This window comes from Lytechinus pictus, chromosome 5 (assembly GCF_037042905.1).
Source record: "Lytechinus pictus isolate F3 Inbred chromosome 5, Lp3.0, whole genome shotgun sequence".
In the NCBI taxonomy this organism is placed as follows: Eukaryota; Metazoa; Echinodermata; class Echinoidea; order Temnopleuroida; family Toxopneustidae; genus Lytechinus; species Lytechinus pictus.
In genome coordinates this window covers 12,753,473-12,775,053 of record NC_087249.1, presented here as the reverse complement: position 1 = coordinate 12,775,053, position 21,581 = coordinate 12,753,473, and the positions used below count along the sequence as shown (strand labels likewise).

Genomic DNA, 21,581 nt, shown 5'->3' with positions numbered 1-21,581 from the left:
TTACGGAATTCTTACCGAGTGTGTTCGACTAATAATGAAGATTGCCCTCTCTTGTCTAAAAGTTGATTCTATTCGCATGCATATATCCCAAAAGAGATGTAGGTTTACTGTACGGCTAGTAGTATTTAAATGATGATTTAATTAATATAATATTTTAAGCCATTTTCTCCCGGTAACGTGCATGTTATGTGTTATGAAACGATCCCGAAACGATATGACTCATGACTTTTTTAGGGTGACTTGCTCGTGCAATTCCCGGGTACTGCAATCCCCGAATCTCACGTTTTGCGACATTTGTTTTCTTCGAAGTTTATTGACATCACCATTTGCTTTGTGCACTCGCTTTTCTGTTCACACTTGCTAAATTCACAGACAACTTTGTAATAGGGTTGCATATTGAATGAGTTGTTTCTAGAATCTAGACCTATATAGCGGGCTATATAGATTGCGATAGTTCCAGAACTTCAGACCAATAGAGGACCATACTACTGTACTACCACCTGTTGTTTACGTCCAGACACGGTCGTGGGAAGTCGTTCAAACTCGCGCCGTATCATTTGCGCGCGCCTCGACTCTAATCGGCGAGCGACCCATATCATCGCATCCAACCGTTCAACGTGTTAGCGCTACGCCGCTCCCCAATATTTACCAACCTGAGCCAACTTTAGGACTTAACTGGAATTTTAGCGGATATTTTGGAACTTTTCTCTTCTTTCATGTTGCTAAAGTAGCGAATATGGCGACAGTTGCACACAATGGTAATGGCATTGCTACGAACGGGAGTGTCTCAAGTGACGAGTCCCCCGACGGGCGAGTTTCCAACGAATATGACCGTGAGTATTGCGTGGGAAATTTGAAAGATTTGTATGGGAGTTGACCTGTTGACTCGCCCCGAACGTTGGGGAGGTAAACTTTAGGGGAATGGTGGCCGGTGGTTCACCCTCCTTGCATGACCTGGCCTAGTGCATGGAGTGGAAACTTCGTTTGATGGCTTGAGCTTGAGCCAGGCCAGGGCAGTGTGATTTATTTTTTGTTTAACATTGAGGCATATCTTATTCGAGGGAGTTCGGTGAAAATGCCACTTTAACTTTTTCAGAATCTGTAAATGTATCTGCAACTGCATGAACTGTGCACCCATGTAAAACAAGTATGGTGGTGAGTCCAAACTTCGCGCGTGTCCATACTTCGCGGACGGTCATTATCTAAAAAACTAGCCAATATCCTTAAAATCTGACATCAACGTGAAAAGCGACCTAAAATTACCCTTTAGTGTAAGTTTCTTTAGGATGAGTACGTTCAGTACTCATGAAAATATTGGCAAAAGATCGGCAAATTTGTCACCGTTAGCGCCCGTTTTGAAGAAATCTGATATTCTCAACAAGCATCACGATATCACCATTTTGCAAGCAGAAATCATCAAGAATGTGAGTTAAATGTGGTACTAACCGATTCTATAGCATTTTGCCATCAATCTGATATAAATATTTCACTTTTTGAGCTTGAGTTTTTGTTTAAATGTCCGCAAAAACTTTGGTCCGCGAAGTTAGGTCACACTTTTTCTGAACGGTTTTCCAGCACAGCTCGCATCCGCCGATCGGAATAGAATTTTGAGATCGCGATACCGGCGAGTCCCCTTGACCTACTTTACATTTTCGTCCATGATTTTATAGTTTACGATCTTGCCGTCAATGTAGTAACTATTTCTTAAATTGGTTTTGTATAAATTATGAATATTTTTTGAAAAAATTTAAGCCTGATGAATATTTTTGAAAAGTGCGCGAAGTTTGGACACCCCATCATACTATTACTTAATATTAGATGGTCATAGTCTTGAGGACGCAATGATGATGACTTTAAAATCCTGACATATACTTCTTCATCATTGACGTCTTGAAACTCTTCCCATAGACGCATAAGAGACGGACCAAAACAAAGATTGATTTCCCTAGGAAATCCATCTTTTAAGACCAAAATCACGTAAAGTTCACTCATTCAATGAACAAGGTTATGATATAACCTTGTTCTCAGTTACATCTCCATGTGTTGCAAAATAAGGGTAGCGATGTTTGGCTTATTTTCTCTTTTTCTTTGGGACAAATGCTTGATTTTTTACACTGTCAGTTTCCATTACAGCTATTCATCATATAACTTGACTCTTAAGTAAATTTGATTCTTTAACTTATTTTTTCTTAATTAAAAATAGACATTGAAAAATGTAAATTTTCTTACCATATTACTTTCCACCAATAGAGGGCGTATACAAAAATATGCCAAAAATTTAAGTTTTTGAGCGCTCTGGTGAATACAAAAATTATTCCCTGGTTACTAATGAAAAATAAATTGCAAATGTATGAAAATTAGTAATTTTGGTCACAAAAGTGACATTTTAATGATTTTTAAAGTGTGCTGTGTACAGCATTGGCATACCATAGTTCTACCTGTAGATTCCCCACAGGCAGGATGGTTGCAGTGAACAAGTGGTAAAGTTTATGAATTTGAGGAACAATTTATAGATAAAAACAAGACGGCATTGCTAGCCGGAAGTACATGTACGTCATACATAAGCGGTTCAAGGGTCGACGCTATTGTATTTCCGTTGTTTACATGTGGATCGAGGGGTCTACGCGGCATCAGTTAGGTAGGAAACCTTTATTTTTTACATTTTTATCTAACATTTTTAAAACCTTCCTACGCATTAGGCGTAGGAAGGTGTAAAAATCAATAAAATTCATAAACTTCAAGTGATTTTGGTCTTAAAAGATGAATTTCCTAGGGAAATCCATCTTTGTTTTGGTCCGTCTCTTATGCGTCTATGGGAAGAGTGTCAAGACATCAATGATGAAGAAGTATATTTCAGGATTTTAAAGTCATCATCAATGCTAGACCAAAAGCTTCGGTCTCTGTTATGTTGGTTGTTCAGCTGAACTCCGTTGGCTTCACTCACCAAATACAGAGACCGAAGTTCTAGCGCGATCTGTACAGGGGACTCAATGGCCATATGTTTATGTACTTAAGATCGGATAAAACGGGGAAGTGAATTTGCGCGACAGCCGAGGTAAGTCACTGTTTTTGTTCCTTTTAACTTGATTTTTCTCCGTTTTTTGGCAATTGATGCCAAGAGGGAATATTAATTTGCATTTTGGTCGCGTGAATTTTCAAAATTTTTACTCATTAAAGACAAAAATTGAAGAGCCCCGACGGGGGGATTTTGCATTGCAAGTCCCCTAATGGTGGCTGCACGCTAGCGAGCCGTCTGTGTATGAGGAGAAATTAAAAAAAAAAAAAAATGTTAAAAAACTCCTCGAAACAGACGGCTGCCAGCTGTCTACATCAATGCGTCCTCAAGACTAAGATGGTCATGGTGGTCCCCAAGTCTGCGCATCTAACAATTTGAGTTAAGATTTAACATGAATTTCTTTTTATTTCACAAAATCTTTCAGTTAATAATGTTCCTTATATTATAATGAGCAAGTGTACCAAATATGTCTTAAAAATTTGAAAGAAAAACAGTAATTTCTAGAAAAAAACCCTCGGGCAATCATTTTCAGATTGAAAAAAAATTGTACCCCATGTCTGCACACCCATTCACTTTGCACACGATTCGGGGATTTTGATGAGAAAGGCAGCATTTTGAGGACGCCAGCTAGGGCTGGGTCTAAAACCCGGGTACCTAGTTCCCGCCCGGAAGCCTCGGGTACCCGGGTAGAAAAATCAATACCCGATACCAGAAAATTGCTTACCAGTATAACTTAAGAAAATATGCCTGGGAGAACCGCCATGTGTATTTTATAAAATTAGTGCACCAGCATTTATGCGTCAGAGGTGCAAGGGAAATTACGCCTATGATGTCAACGCGCTAAATGTTTTTACAGAAGCGACGCTTTAATTTGTTGAAGTGAACTAAGCCAGGGCTCGACATTAGCAGTGGCCTGGTGGCCCAGGGCAACCAAAAATGAGATTCGGGCCACCAAAATCATGTAAAAGCCCACACTTGGTGGCCCGGTCAGGCTTCCAAAGTTTTGATAAATTGTAATGTTTTATTTGTGTTGGGGCCACCAAATTTGCTTTGCGGGCCACCAAGAATATGAAATTGATGATTTTGGTGGACCGATTGGGCCACCAAGAAAAAAAGTTAGTGTGGAGCCTTGACTAAGCATTGGTTGATGATAAAATATTGGGCATGTCAGAGATAAAATAGGGGATGTCCTCAAAGAGATACAGTATATAAAGACAATATTCAGAATACCGAAATCAGATAATTTCAGCGAGCTGTTATTTTGCCGAGTTGCAAGAAAAGTACAAGAAAAGTTGAGACAATTTTCAGAATACCATCCCTAGTCATTTTAGATCCAAGCCTAGAGGCTTAATAGATCTACATGTAGTTGAAAACCATGAAAATATTAAAGTCATAAAGTGGGAGATTATTTTGATTGGACCAGTTGGCCTAGAAATCAGTACAGATCTATCAGGGGGTGTATCAGACAAGACAAGATAAAAGATATTCATATTTGCCAAACAAAATGAATTAATTTATCTCTCACTAAAAAAAGAATGTACCGGTCGTCATTACAAATAGTTTTCCTTTTATGTACAGGTTGGATTTTCATATTTATCCCCTCTCTTTTAACGGCCAAGTCCAACCCAACAAGAAGTGGGTTTGAAGTGGAACAAGTAGAAAAAAGTCAGACAAGCATGGCACTGAAAAGTGCATGGAATTCAGATGTAATTTTACAAAATTACAGCATTTTAAAAAGTCTTTTAAAAAAACAGTTTACACATCCTAGTCAGTATGCAGATGATGTCATACATGTACATGTATACGCACTACACCTGTATGTGTATGAAATTTATTTTATTTTTGGTCTATTTTTATAGTACTTTGTATTATAATGAGGATCACCACAAATCAACAATTGTGCCAATAATCATTTTCTATTTAATAGTAATCACTAAAAGTTTCGATGAAGAAATAAAATACATCACATTTTATGTTATAAATAAAGTAAAAAGGAAATGAGTGTGTGATGTCATTGTGTATGCTTGCATACATGTACATCTGGGGGAAAATAAGAACATTTTACAATGCCATACCTTAATCAATTATATTCCATCAAATTATAAGGATATTCTTTATGTACACCTGTAATGCTTGTTTGATTTTTCTCTTCTGAATGAAATCAACATTTTATTTGAATGGATTGCTCTGAAGGAAAAATGTTAAATCTCATCTCTTTTGTTTAATTACTGTATTGACATATTCTTTCCCCTATTTTGCTAATAACATGTTTTGCTGTAATATCCCTACAGGTTTGCAAACTTTCACACCTACCCCTGCATTTCTTAATCCTAGGTGTATGATACTACAGCTCAATTGAAAATGACCTTGAAAGGATTTTTTTTTTTGGGGGGGGGTGGAGAGTGGACATGGCCTCATTCATTTAGATGGAGTGTTGTGGCCAAGTTGACTAGTCTCTGGACTTTGAAATGGTCATGGATTTGAATTCTAGGCATGGCATAATATCCTTCAGCAACAAATTGATCCATATTCTGCTGTGTTCAACCGAGGTTATGGGTACCTGGCAGGAATTACATACATGTAGTTTTCTACTTGAATTTCTTGTGTACTGTGAAGGTGTCACGTGCGTAAAACATTCCCCATAGACTTGTGTGTTAAAATGGCACTTTTGAAAAATTCATAAAAAATAAATGTGAAATTAGAGGGTGGAATGTTTACTACCTTTGGATAGGATATATATCTGACATTCCATATCTGACCAGAGAAGGGTATCGTAGCCAGCTCATTTTAAAAATAAATCGCCATTTATGAAGATAACTATGATGGGATCAAATTCATCAACTGAAACAGTAAAATAGCCCCAATTTTTCCGCCAGTCAAAAAATAGTTCCAAATCATTGCTATATCTTCCCAATTTGGGCAAAGGAAGTGCAGTAGTTACCATTTCTAGAATCAGTGTTAGATTTTGAATCATATTCATACACTTTTGTCAATCAGCAATATCAAATTGAAAAAATTTGAATGGGTTGGGTTGAACGAATATCTGTAGCCCTCCTGATGTAATTAGGCTCATGGCACCTGAAAGGCTTTGAAATAACCCACCTAGTCCTACAGACTCCAAAGTTCTTTTGACACCATGCTCCTCAGTCACCCACCTTTTAAATACAAAGATTACACTAGGTGATCGTGCCTTTGTTATTATTGCACCCATACTCTGGCATAGTCTCCCTTCCTCAATAAGAAATGCATTATCTATAAATACCTTGTTCAAAACTAAACTAAAAACCTACCCTTTTCAAGAGTTTCAATAAATAAGTCACTTCTTGTAATATTATATTTTTTAGAGATTGTAGGCTTCCCTTTTCCAGTTATTAGAACTTAATCATACTTTTGTGTATTTACATGTATCTTCTTGATTATTTTATCAGTATTGTAATGCACAGTTGAGTATAAACAAATAGAAATTGCGCAATATAAATGTATAGTTATTATTATCATTATTATTAAAGCTTGCCGGGCTATAAGTTTCCTTGGAAGTGCATAGAGACATTGGATGATGATGATGTGATAAACATTACAGGAGAACTGAATATTATTGTTATTTTCATATTCCATTTACCCTCCCATCTTGGGTTTTTTATTATTTTTGTTGTTGTTTAGCTCAAGATCTGGTTGAGGATCTACCAGAGCAGCCAATTAGTATGCTTGTACCGGGGGTACCCTATTTAGTATAATTTTTAACAGGAAATTAACACTGAATAGTATTTTCCCCCTAGAAATAGGATTTTTAAAAACTTGTAAGAATGATGATTTTTGTATGCTTTTCAAAATTTTAATGAAAAATAGGATTTTAGGCTTAAAAATAGGATAAAAAGAAAAGAAATAGATAAGATTTTTTCACAAGTAAGGTTGGCATGTACTGTACTTGTACGATTGAAGTCAAGATCTTCACCATGCTACATGTGGGATTTTGTGGTTTACGACTTGACCTTTATAATATTGATAAAATGTTTAATATTATTTGATGATTGTTTTCTTTCAGATGAAGCGGAAGATATGCCCCAGAGAGCTTCAGCCGATCAGATGGATGCTGAAAGGCTCAAGAGTATAGCCTATCAATATCTCTGCCATCTCGAGGAAGCTAAAAAGTAAGTGCCTTGCCAGACATAGCAACAATTAATGCTACGTGGAATTTGATTATACTCGATTGTTCATTCACAGGTTGCCTCTTGGTCCCAAGTTGAATTTGAAGAGGCCGATTGCTTTCATGGTAAATGAATTGATACACTGCAAAAACTCTGGTGTTGATTTAACACCAGCCCGGAATCTGTGCCCACACCAGAGAAATATTGAAACAACACCAGTTTGGAACCAAACCGATGCTGTTACTAATTGGTATTGTATAAACACCTATGGGGTGTTCGACCAAAAGGAAACTGGTGTTGTTTAATACTTCTCTGGTGTGGACATATAGATTCCGGGCTGGTGTTAAATCAACACCAGCATTTTTGCAGTGTACATATGTGTTTGCTGATTAGCTCTCAGCCTATCAGATACCGGTATTTCTAGTAGCTTATAACAGTTGTCATTGAAAGTCACGCTGAATATTTATATCATGAAATGCTCCCTGGTTTTTGCTTTTCCTATTTCCTTTGAAACTCAAAAGATCTTTAAATACCTCTCCTAATAATTGCAGATTTTCATTATTATTCAGGATTTAAAGCTTCACTAGTCTTTGAGAGTGAAGCTTGAAGTGAGTCATTGAAGACTTCCAAACCCTGTCAGCGCAAATACCTCAAAATAGCCTTCCGTGACTAATCATACACATTCACAAAGCTACCAATTGCATTGAAAAAAAAATTCCAACTTGCACCGAATTGCAAGATTACATGTATTTCTGTACTTCAAGTTGTTTGGCCTCGCCAGTGCATTTGTAAATTGGGTGGTTTTGGGATAAAAGTGGTGTTCGTTCGACCGTGACCTTGGTCTATTGTCATGCAGTGTATTGTTAGGCAAAGGCAGTGAGAATGTGAGGTTGTTCACAAACACAAATTAAACCAATTCTATACTGCTTCTTGCTGGATCCACAGATTGTTTTTATTCTTGAAAATAAACCACGAAGCTTCAAAATACACCTACATGTACATGTAAAGATGTACATTTAGACCTTACAGTATTAATGGATTATCTCGTATTTTCTTGCATTCAAAAGCTTGGTTTCTTGCATGGAACATGTAAAGTTGTAACTTATTTCCATTTAATAGAGCTAATTTGAGAGCTGTTTTTATTTATTTTAGGCAGGGATCAACATTAGCGGTGGCCCGGTTCAACCAAAAATGAGAGTCAGGCCACCCAAAAAATTATGTAAAAGCCAACATTTTGTGGCCCAGTTGGGCGACCAAAGTTTGGATGAATTGTAATTTTTTCTATTGTTTTAGGACCACCAAATTTGCTTTGCAGGCCACAAAAAATATAAAATGGATGACTTTGGTGGACTGATCGGGCCACCAAGAAAAACAGTGTGAAACCTGGTGTTATACTAGGTCTTTAAAGTATACGTTGTAAAAGAAACAATGCATGACCAGGTACTGTAATAATGATAAAGGGCAGTAATGCACCAACTTCAAATCAAACTCATTCACTAAAATCTGTGAGACCACCTACATGTACATGTATTGTACCTGTATTGCACCTCGGGTTGACAGAATTTTGGAAAACACATTTGAATTTCAAAATGTTTTATAGGCTACATGTATGTTCTTGTAGTGCACTCCTGATACCATATTTTATTAGAATTTTAATTCACAAAAAGTGTCAGAAAAGCCTCTGAATTGTAGGCCTAATGTGAACAGCACTAGTTTTAGTTCATAGTTTATGCATGGTTTATGCAATGTTGTTTGTTTCAAATTTATACCACAACTAGGTCATGCGTGCCATATAAATGTAGGCCTACATGTACACTGTACATGAACACGGATAATGAATGATTCTATTCTGTGGTTGTGTGGTATTTTCATATCACACCCATTTTCTTCTGATAAAAACAAAACATATTCTTGTGAAACCTTGGCCATCCATGTTTGTGTATTTCAGCGATGGTCTTATTTTTAAAGATATAAAGGTTACTTTGCCATCTGGAATATAAGCACATTCTTATACTGGTAGTATTGTGTTACCAAAGTATACCTGATGATACCTTGAATATCCACATGGGGCTTTGTTTCCATTAGCCGAAGTTACCAAAGTATTTGCCTACATACATGTATAATCCCAATTAGGTCATTTTCAGATGTAGAATTTGATTTGCATCTACAGATATAGGCCTTTTAATAGTGATCTTTTGCTTTCAAGTTTGTACTCTTTATTGCATGAATGAGAAGAGTAAAAAAAGAATTGATCTTGTGGTTCTGTCTCCATACTGCATTTTGTTCAGAGGGTCGTGGATTCCAAATGTAACCCGTTGGATCATTTGGAAAGAAATTCACCTTGCATTGCACTTGACAGACACTAGTTTTATACACGTACATGTAGTTTAGGCCTAAATTAATAATAATAAGCAGCTCTTAGAGATCTATGCATAATACCATATTAGATAGTCTCTAAAAAATTAGCATGAATACTATAAGATTTCTCTCAGTCTTGCTACTAGGAATTCGCTTTTTTACTTAGAGATCATGATATAATATCTGAAGACCATCAGGTTTTGGTAGGAACTGGAATATGGAAGAAAATGACAAACATGGACGGTCACGGTTTCACTTGTCTTGATTACAAATCGTACTTGGTCTAATGGGAACACAACCCCATATGATACCTGGTTCCACCCATAATGACAGACAGGCAGCATGTATAAATTCTCATCTTGGATTACTCCCATGTTTACACGTTCATCTCTTCCCGTTTCTCTTTGTCTATAAACCTCTTCAATTTGTAGACCTTGGTGCACACCAGGAAATGGGTTGTAAAATCATTTAAGGCCCTGTTCTCTCGGTGTATTAATGATAAATTTTTGAGTTCATCTTTAACACATCTTCTTATCACGCTTTGCAATCTACTAGTAAAGGGGTTGTGCACAACACCGTGCTTACCATCCCTTCACTGTGTTCAGCAGTTAGATGACGGCCATTTGAGAGCAGTTCGGGTGGCTTCTTTTTAAGAAACAGTAGCCAGCAAGGAAGCTGTTACTGTGCTTGTTGCTTATTAAAAGGTTGTACTGTAAATTCAACAGCCCATTTAGTGAGAAATGGGCTGATGGAATCAAGTTTCTGTTCCATCACCAATAGACAGGCTCCTTGAGAAAAAAAAATGAAGATATGTTGGGCTATAGTATAAGTCGAAATGTCTTCAAAAGAGACCATGCATGAGCTTTTGCTTTAAGAAGGAAAAGTGAAGTCGGAATAATTAAATTTTTGGTGGTAGAAAATGTAGGTCTCGGGCAGGGTTGGGCTCAATTACAAGGTAATTGATCAATTATACTTTTTTTTGAGTAATTATTATTGTAATTGTATTTGAAATTTTGAAAGGGAAAGTACATGTAATTGTAATTTTAGGCCTAATTGAAAAATATGTAATTGACTGTAGTTACTGTGAAATACTTTAATTACATTCAATTACTTTACAATAAACTTACATAATTTTTGATTAAATTTCATGACCTTTTTCATGTCAACTGCTTCATCATCAAAGAGTGTAATCTAGGCATAATCCCTGCTTTTTAACATACATGTAAACCTTCTTCTTGTCAGTTTCTCTAGGTGGTTTCAAACCGCCTCGATCATAAGAATCCCCGTTAAATTACGAGAACTTTTTAGGCTAAAAAATACCCATTAATTATTCCTGCATTCACACCGCCCCAAAACATACCCTTCGGGATAAGTTCCTGAAGTTACGAGCATGCGCAGTATGGTCTGTATAAGCAGGCAAGGCGCGAGATTCAAAATCACTAGCCCAGCAGCCACCCACTGCGCCCAACTACACTCTTGGGCTAAAAGTTCCTGTAAATTGCTTTCACATTGCCAAAATACCTGCGACCTTGGAAAAATCCCTGCGAAAGTTCTCGTAATTTCGCCAAGTACCTACTATTTAGCGGGTATTTTCTTTCGGGGAAATTACGCGTAGTTTGCTTTCACATTACCAAAATACCTGGTATTTTCTGATCGGGGTAAATTTCCCGATCAGAGAATACCTGGAACTGACGAACTTCGAGGCGGTCTGAAACCACCTTCTGTAATTTCGAATTACATGTACATGTATGTTGAAATTGTTGGTGCTAGTACATACAGAATACAAATTGATTTCATTTATGACTTTAATAGAAAGTAAAAAATTGAAATTTGACAAAAGTAATTGGTAATTGTAGGCCTTATTAAAAAAATGTAATTCAATTGAAAAGTAATTGTTATGTAATTGAACATTTCTTCAATTACATGTATGTACATGTAGGCCTTATTCTAATTGAAGAAAGTATTAAATTGAGCCAAACATTGGTATCTGGCTATGTCTTCATGTACTTTAAGATAAATGTTGTCAAGGTATTATAAGGGAAGTTCACTCTGGTAATATAAAGTTGAAGTCATTCTGTAGAATCACAACAGAAGAAATATTCTCAGGCATAATGGTCATTTGATATGAAGCATTTTTGCCAATTTGAAGATCCCTATGATTGAAAGTGCACACAGTTTCACAGTTCCACAACTCTCTTGTTTTATAATCAATTTTGATGAAAACTTTAAAAATTCTTCCCCTCGTTTTACTATTTCCAGTAATAAAGATTCTCTCATTTAATAGTGTCCTTTGAATGTAGTTAATAAAAAATTATGATATTCCTGAATCCTGAAGCGACCAGTTTGATTGAAATGAGAGATATTTTAAAATGTTTCACTCAGAATGGCCACATACTGGGCCATCTTGCTTTCATTGAACTCTGACTAGCTGGAAGGGAGGGAGGTCTGTTATGACCCAAGCCAATGCCCTGGGATGAGTCATGGTAGTTACCCTGAATCCCAGGAGAAGGGGGGCGTTACTGCACCCCTAGGGTTACCCTCCTCATCTACCCCTCCCCCAACAGACAAGGTCATTTTAGGTCACCTCACCAGTCTTCTGCCTCACGCCTCTTTTTTAATTTTGGTTGTAACAGGAAATCCGCTGTTGATCAATGACATAACAATTTTTTTTATTATATAGAGAATGACTTGCAAATCAATGCAAAATGAATAATGGGGATTTCCAACGTTCTTATAGATATGCATACAGTGTACATAGGCCCTCTGCCATTTTCTGTTACTACATGTAGTACAACATACATATTTGTATAAAAGGGTTTATACTCCAGGCTGAAAATAATATGATTTTAACAGATGAAGTATGCAAATAAGACAAACTAGGAAAATAAATGGATTGACACCGAAAGCTTTAGAAGGTATTCATTGCTGCGACTTGTTTTGTAATATAAGGGAGACATTTTCGTGCATGAATGTATGAAAATATCGAGAAAAGGGAAAGTGGGGACCTTAAAATCATCAGCCCATGATCTAATGAATATTCATTTCATGATGCCATATTCACAGAATATTGCTAAACTTAATAAAATTCGATCATTTTGTTATTTGTTATCAGAATCTTCCAGTGTTTTGCTCTGTGAATTTTACTCTTTCTACTGTATCTACATGGTGTAGATATATCATAATTATTATTTTCAGCCGGGATTATACTGGATTAGTCCTTTTATCAAGCAAAGGCTGATATGGAATCATAGCTTTGATTGTACCTGTACCGAATTGAGTAATTTATTTCCATAGCCTCCACATGGATCACCTGGTTGTATAATTGGTTTTTCCCCACCCCACCCCTCCCACTTTACCATCATGTACACATAGTTTGCAGGCGCAATTTGAAATATTTGTCCCCATTAATTTTCCTTTCCAAACAAAATGTGAGTAATATGCAGAGACATGACCTTTCATCACAAACCTGTAGAACTTTACCGATATTTTTACTTTACTGAAATGTTTTCATTATGGTGACCCACATACACCGCTATACATTTCAGTTTCAGTGTTTTACCAAAAATCGAACAGATCCTACGCATAGGCTACTCTTATTTACATTGAAAATGATGTGCATCTTGTAGCTTCGGAAATGCCACATCAACTTGTGAAAATATTAGTTTCTTTCATAAGTAAATATGTGCTGTCGAATTCCAAGACTCTCTTTGAGGTCATTTTATTGAAATCAATCCCTTTCTCTCTATCACAACCAAAGTCAACAATCCTACTGTTTGTTTTCATTGAGAAGAAAACGATCGCCAGTGACACTTCCAGTTTAACTTGATCTTGACTCGATACCCAAACGGTAGAACGGTCAAATGTCAACAACACCACAGAGGTAGAGAATCCCGAGTGAAATATAATTGTAAGGTTAATTGGGGATGATAACAAAGAAGTCATAAAAAGTTAGAAATGGTCACAGTCGCCTTCCTGAACTGGTTCGTATTAAACCGATTTGGAAAAGCGTTGCTGTGATCACTCCAAACCAAGTGATTGAAAAAGTTGATAACTCTCCTTGTGGCTTGTGGAGACAGAATTTTGCGCAGAGTTGATTTTGTCCCACTGCCCGCCACTTAGAGTATTTCCTTGCTAAAAAAAAAGGATCAAGCTCGTTTACCACTGACAAGGCAATTTTAAACCTGGTTCACTGATTCGGGAAGACAGTGTGAACTGAGTCCTACCATCGTAGTCTACTGAATCCGTCTGGGTTTAGATGCTGTTGAATTGTTTTTAGAATTTTATAAAAATAAGAACCCAGGATACAGTAAAAAAATTATTGCTTTTTAATCTATGGTAGCTACTTTTCCCTAAACCCTCTGTTTCAATGGAGAAGTTTTTTAAACATTGCAGTGATTTTTTTTTATTTCCGGGGTTCTTTTGACCATCTCGGGGACAAAGTGGCCTTGAACCCCATTATAATTATTTTCCTGGTGTGAACAGGTCTACTGATTTTCGGTTCAGATTCTGTGATTCTAGTGGTTTTTTTTTAGAAAAACAGGAAGCCCAGGATATATAGTTTCATTTTTTATTTCAGGATGCAGTATATTTCAAATTTAAACAAAATGATATGCGATTTTGAGGATGAATAAGCCTACTGATTTAATTGACAATTGTAGTGGTGTAGAGAGGAAGCTTGTGGGATGTGATTTTGCTTATTTTTTGTGTGGCTCCACCCTGTATTTCATGCTTTAAGCAATTTAGTTCATTGTATTTCAATAAACAAGAACATCAAAATTGGTTATTTTTGTTGTTCTGAAATCTCATTCAATTGAGCACACTTTGGCTAGGATTGAATTGTAAAATCTTACAATTTATCTAAATAATATTCTCAGTTTTAGACAGAAAATGTTGAATTTAGGGATTTGTGAAAAATACAACATAATATAGAATAAAAAATATGAAAATATGAAATGTATAAAAATTTAAATGAAAATATTTGTGAAAAAGTATAGTATAGGGCTACACCCAAGAACCATTTATCTTCCAAAGGCTGTCTAATCCAACTATTCTGCATTTCATTCCTTTACCATCACCGCCTATTTCCTAGGGATTTCAGTGGTCAACTTTAGAAACATATAGGCCTACATGTGCATTTGATTGATTGATTGATTGATTGGCCGATATGGCCTTTTATTTGCATCCAAGATAAAAACATACATTTAACATGATAAAACAATATTTACAAATATTATGAAAAGGCAAAGGGATAAAAAAAGCAAAATACAATTTTAGAGATAACAATTACAACAAATGAAAGCACAACATACAAGTACCGGATGCAGGGGACCAGCAAAGGCTGAAGGCCTATCAAGGCTAGTCCCCGAACATAACTTACAATAAATAAATAAAGCATACACCAATACAAAAAAGGGCAAAAAACAGGCAACTGAAAGTCTATTGAATGAACGATTGATTAATAAGATATGATTTGTATTGTCTTTTAAAAAGAGACATTGACTGGCAAGATTTCTGTTCTGATTTCAAATTATTCCAAATAATAGGTCCTCTGTAATTAATAATGGAACGAGAAAAATCATATTGGTACTTTGGCAAGTATAGATCATTATAGTGTCTTGTTGCATATTTATTGACAGCCCTTTGAAAAATAAATAAATCATTAAAACATTCAGGCAAAACATTTTTAAAATACTGATACATAAATATGGCAACGCAGTAAACATTTAGGTCAAATATTGTTAATATATTGAGATTTAAAAAAAATTATGTTTGTATGGGCAAGGTATGATGACTTTGTTATTATTCTATTTGTATTACCAGGGGGCCGTTTCATAAAGCTGTTCGTAAGTTAAGAGCGACTTTAAGAACGACTGGTGAACCCTTCTTACGCGCTAAACAATCGTCAATTCAATATACCATTTACCACAAGAAAGGATCACCAGTCGTTTTTAAAGTCGCTCTTATCTTTAATACGAACAGCTTTATGAAACACCCACCTGTATTGTTAATTTTTTATACAGTGCAAATTGCAGACAGTCTGGAAGCTATGTTGAAATACGAAATACTGCGTAATTCCCAAATCTCCAAGCTTGTGTACACACACACTTGAGTGTTAAATTAGCAATTCAAATTAGACCCCTACCTCGCCAGATGCCCATTTAGAATAGTAATCTCATAAAATTGTTATGTAACATCTGTGAGAGGACTTCTACATGCCTGGTATAAAGGAAGACCTCATATTGGATTCAGATTGGTAGGGCTTAATTGGACTTGTATCGTTGAATGATACAAAAGCAACCTAATTGTCATTCCTTTCTATTAAATGAGGGTGAAGGAAGAAGATGCATTGGTGTTGGAAGGTGTTGCAGAAACATGGGGAAAATTCAGACTTGCATGTTTATTATCATTGAAGCGAGATCCTATGTACATGCATGTTGATTGTTGTAGACTTCATGTTGGCTACATTCATGTACCTCCATTCTTTGAGAGAATATATTATAGGCTACATTCATGTGGGTGTGGTTACAAAGGCCAAGGCAGGGGTAATCCATTTCAAGTTTCAAACTGCATGTACATGACTGGTTTATTTTCATTTGGTCCAAGGCCAATTCGTCCAATTACCAACTCTCTACTATCGTTTGGTCTACCATCAGTTTGTCCAATGTCCACATGGTCCAATTGCCATTTCTTCCGCCCACCATTTCGTCTACCAACTCAAATAGACATGTCTGTTGTAAAAAAAGTAAATGGAAGGTCAAGTCCACTCCAGAAAAATGTTCGATTTGAATAAAAATAGAAAAATCAAACTAGCATAACGCTGAAAATTTAATCAAAATCGGATGTAAAATAAGAAAGTTTATGACATTTTAAACTTTTGCTTATAAATTTTTCACAAAATAGTGATATGCACAACTCAGTGACATGGAAATGAGACAGACGATGATGTCCCTCACTCACTATTTCTTTTGTTTTTTATTGTTTGAATTATACAATATTTCATTTTTTACAGATTTGGCAATAAGGACCAACTTGACTGTACCATATATACTGTAGCATTAAACAGTGCTTATTCCACATGTTCAGGGAGGAATTAATGGTTGTTTCACTTGACAACAAGGAGAAAATTAGAATATTTCATATTTCATTTAATAAAATACAAAAGAAATAGTGAGTGGATGACATCATCAATCTCCTCATTTGCATACCGACCAGGATGTGCATATAACTGTTTTGTGAAATTAAGTGAAATTTAAAAATGTCATAACTTTCTTATTTTACATCCGATTTTGATGAAATTTTCAGTGTTATGCTTGTTGGATTTTTCTCTTTTTATTCAAATCAACTTTGTGTTGGGGTGGACTTGTCCTTTAAGAACATGCATGGAGGTGTTGTGGCTCAGTGGATAAGTCTCTGGATTTTGAATCACAAGGTCTGGGGTTCGAGCCCCACCATAGCACTCACATCCTTTTAATAGCAAGGTGTTATCTACATTTGCCACTCTCCATCCAGGTGTAATATTGAAATGGGTACCCGGTAAAAAGGAATTCTGTGAATTCCCTCTTACATTTCTCATAAAATATAGCAGATTATTTGTCCAGTACATGTATGTGCTTTATGAAGACTGTATTGTATTCAGTCAACAATGCCTCTTGAATTTTAATACTCAAGCCTTGTGTTTCCTTTTTTATTCATAGATGGATGGAAGCATGCATCAGGGAAGACCTGCCTCCCACCACGGAGCTGGAAGAGGGATTACGTAATGGAGTATACCTGGGAAAACTGGCACATTTCTTCGCCCCCGACAAGGTACCCCTAAAGAGGATCTATGACAAGGACCAAAGTAGATTCCAGGTGAGCAGAAAAAGGCATTTATAAATATAAAAGCAGATATAATCTGTTGTGATGGAGCACGCTGTGATTATTACTGTACCTTGGTTTTAGCCCAAGCTGCCTCTTTCAGTGCATTATGTATCATACTTAGAGCTGACTTAGGCCGTGTTTATGCTTCCACTTTTCAGGCCAGAATCAGCGTTTCCATACGTGATTAGTCCAAAACATGATCGCGTCCATGCTTTCATTTAAACGTCGTTTCAAAACACTGATCGTAAACTCACAAAAAGGTGCGTTAGTAAACGTCGTTTGACCAGAATCAGGCTTTCTGGGGTAGTATCAACAGAACCACGATCCTAAACGTGTTTTATGACGTCATTTGGTACATGCTTCCGGTAAGCTGAAAAATCCGCGGGCAAATACAGTCGCATTGCTCCATGCATGGTCGCATGTTACCTCCACGGAATTACCTCTCATATCCCTTGATACATTTGCTGTGTGATAATTGATTTAAGTACTATCACTAGTATTACTCTTCCAATTTGTCATCACGATGAATGTTGAGGGATTTACAAAAAAAAAAACTGGAACATGAGTTGTAATGAGGAGACATCGCCAGATGCCCTAGTAGCATAAAAAACATGTTTTATTATTTTATTTTGTATACTTTAATATTCTTTATTTTTTTCTCACTATTATCCTCACCATGGTGGAAATTATATGGCTATGTCAAGTAGCTCCATGCAATGACTAAACTATCGGAAATTGTTAGATGTTTAAATAACAGTCGACGTACATGTACCTTCCCCATAACAACACTCGGAAAAAAAAACTTTCGAGAAAGGGCACGCCCAATTTGACCTCGCTTTCCTGCTCAACGAAAATTACGATGCGAAGCCAGTTGGAGTTCGTGATTTCGCCTCTGAAAAGCATAAATAGCACTCCCAGAACCACGTTTACGATCGGCCTTTTGAAACGATGTTTGAAATTGCTGATTCTGTCCTCGCAATGGAAGCATAAACACACCCTTAGATTTTTATCATGGTAATGACAGAATGTGTATCAGTATTAAAAAATGATTTGAATTCAGTGGTAAATTGAATGCTTTTATCAAGTAAACAATCAAGCATCCTACGGCTCTTGTATCGGAGGGAACTGGTCGTGGTACATTGTACTTGGGGAAAGATTAGTGCCTTTTTTAATACACACTGTACAGATCAAATCCTGTTCTTCACTTCTTTTATCATGCTGTCATACATGTACATGTATTTCCATTCTGCTACCAAGCTGCTTTCATTTGGTTTTAAGTTGAAAATTGAGAGATTCGAGTCAGATTGAGTAGTACCTAACCTAAAAATTAGAATCTCCAACTGCTGCTGTGTCTTCCAATGTGAGGGCTTGTGATACCACTGCAAGTGGGTGTGCCTGAAATTTATGCCCAGAGCTCGGAGGACAAAATGATAATTTATAGTGTATTTACAGTAGGTGGGCGAATTTGACCATGGAGTTGTTTTGTTTTGACTTGGTGTTTCACTTTTTTCAGTTTTTCTATCTTTCTCTTAGACAAGCTTTTTAGAATTGCAGGATAACTTGCAGGTTGAAACTGGAATGTTTTTAAATGGAATTTTCTTGATCTCTCCAAGTTATTTTCTTCCCTGCATGCATACTGATGAAGTGACCTCAAATTTGATTTCTTCATCAAAAACTTGCATGGGTGCGTTACTGCGTTCAGTCTCCACGTGAACCATACCTGTAGGCTGTTTCAAAAGCGTATCAATGCATGGACTGAACGCTCCAATATGAATTTACATGTGGGCCTACGTACAGTATATGGCTGTATGGTGGGAACATTTTCCGCGTTACAGGCGGGCATATTACATGTATGTGCTCTTATGCACTCTTGTTTTATTGGTTATACTGTGAAGGTGAGCTCTATTTTGGAGTTTTGTCTGATCACACCTCTTTCTGCAACGTGTTCCAGAGAAAAGTTGGATTTCTATAGGCTGGGTGTATAGGCCTACCTGTTGATAATGAATATTTTGACTTGAGGTCATGTATCATGCTGGTCATGACAGCCAAGCCTCTTCCAATAAACACAAAAGATGTTTTCACACCCATCCAATCTAAAAAAATATATATACCTGGTATTTTTTATCAGGAATTTTACCTATATCTAAGCTTACCTACATGTATATCAGAAGGGTTATCCTGAATAATGAATATCCCTGAAATAGATACCCACAGTCTAGGACTACATGTCCATATAGTAAATTGTACCTTTTAAAATTCCTACATGTATGCAGTAAAAACGCTGTTCATATTTTTTTATACAAAACTGTTAATACAAGATGAAGCTTCAGTAGTTGTTTCAAATTTTTGATATTTAATTCTCAACAAATTAAAGCAAGGTTGTTTAAACTTTTAAACAACTACTGTAAGGTTCATTTAGGAAAGTAGCATTCTATAAGATATTAAACAGTGTTTTTCCTGTGTTTAACTACAAGTATCACAGGAGTTTAAAAATTTGTAGCACAATTGTACATGTTTTTGCTGTGAAGCTAATAAAAAAAAATCAAATGAAAGAAGAGTGCACATCAAACTATGGCGATACAAGTCTCGTTTGCAGGTTTATCTTTAAAGGACAAGTCCATCCCAACAAAAAGTTGATTTGAATAAAAAGAGAAAAATACAACAAGAATAACACTGAAAATTTAATCAAAATCAGATGTAAAATAAGAAAGTTATGACTATTTTAAAGTTTCGCTTAATTTCACAAAACAGTTATATGCACACCCTGGTCTGTATACATATGAGGAGACTGATGACGTCATCCACTCACTATTTCTTTTGTATTTTATTATATGATATATGAAATATTCTAATTTTCTCCTCATTGTCAAGTGAAACAATGATTAATTCCTCCCTGAACATGTGGAATTAGCATTGTTTAATACTATATGGTTCAGTCAAGTTGGTCCTTATCAAATCTGTAAAACTTAAAATATTGTATAATTCAAACAATAAAAAACAAAGGAAATAGTGAGTGATGGATATCATCGACTGACCCATTTGCATGTCACTGAGTTGTGCATATCACTGTTTTGTGAAAAATAAGCGAAACGTTAAAATGCCATAACTTTCTTATTTTACATCCGATTTTGATGAAAATTTCAGCACTATGCTAGTTTGATTTTTCTCTATTTATTCAAATCAACATTTTCCTGAGGTGGACTTGACCTTTAACTTTAATTACATGTTCATGAAAAGTGCACAAGGACTTTTTTGTATGCAGGTGTGAGCTTGCAAAATAATTGCAAGTGTTTTTGTAGGGTTGAACAAGTGTTTGTAACTGAGGAATTTTGATAATTGGATTAGTGTAAAAGCTCCTTACCCAAAATCTTTTACATTGACTTTGCATAGTGTTATAGTATGACTGTCATTTCTACAGATCATTGAAGAACCGTGGTATTTGTTGAAGATCTGCAAGTTGATAAAAGTGCAGTGGAATGCAATGGTCCTCTGAGCAACATGTAGGCATGTTGACATCCTTTATATTAGCTTTTAAAATGTTTCCTTTTGGAATAATTGTATGTGGGGGGGGGGGGGGGTACTGCCATATCTTTAATAGGCAGACAACATGCTTCCATATTGAAGCACGTAAAAATTTGTTGTTTTTCACTGCAGGGTGAGTTATAGGGCCTACATGTACATGTACACAATACAGCCTACAGTGTAAATAGGGTATTTAAATTGCAATTGGGTGTTAGACAAATGGGTTTAATGGGCTAAATATGAAATTATACAAAAATGGTTATTGGCCTTAGATAGCAATATAAACAAAATAGCCAGACTTAGAGTCGACAAACTTGTTTTACATCTTGTCGACAAACTAGGATTAGACCCTGTTGGATGAGATTGAGAGATGTCGCAGACTAAATGGGTGTACATTGTAGAACAAGAACACAAAGGTTTATAGCGATTAATCACTAATTTGAAAGAACAGTTCTGGTTGGTTCCTAGTCAGTCTACTGAGCAAAATGTGCATGCAACGGTGATCTTGATAGGCCATTTAATTTAGTGGTTAATCGCTAACCTTTTGTGTTACGGGGCTCAGGTTGCAATTTACCAATTTGACCACCTGTTTGGCATGTATTACTGCAAGTTGATGAGATAGAATAAGACATAGGTATAGCCGAGGTGAATGAAATCAACCGCTGTTCTCTGCTGGACAT

General features: G+C 36.2%; 1 protein-coding gene across 1 annotated transcript; it reads left to right on the top strand.

The window, feature by feature from the left end:
- The first annotated feature begins 315 nt into the window (after nucleotides 1–315).
- Nucleotides 316–19,909, top strand: LOC129260500 (ras GTPase-activating-like protein IQGAP1). Its single transcript, XM_054898467.2, has 3 exons — nucleotides 316–833; nucleotides 7,059–7,164; nucleotides 17,214–19,909. The coding sequence occupies exons 1-3, from the start codon at nucleotides 737–739 to the stop codon at nucleotides 17,392–17,394; spliced, it is 384 nt and encodes a 127-aa protein (XP_054754442.1). The 5' UTR covers nucleotides 316–736; the 3' UTR covers nucleotides 17,395–19,909.
- The last annotated feature ends 1,672 nt before the right edge of the window (nucleotides 19,910–21,581 follow it).

Excerpts from the sequence above, each read along its gene's own strand:
- LOC129260500 (XM_054898467.2), top strand. The coding sequence starts at position 737 with ATGGCGACAGTTGCACACAATGGTAATGGCATTGCTACGAACGGGAGT. Across the intron at positions 834-7,058 it reads AGTTTCCAACGAATATGACC|ATGAAGCGGAAGATATGCCC; the intron begins GTGAGTATTGCG and ends GTTTTCTTTCAG. Across the intron at positions 7,165-17,213 it reads CATCTCGAGGAAGCTAAAAA|ATGGATGGAAGCATGCATCA; the intron begins GTAAGTGCCTTG and ends TTTTATTCATAG.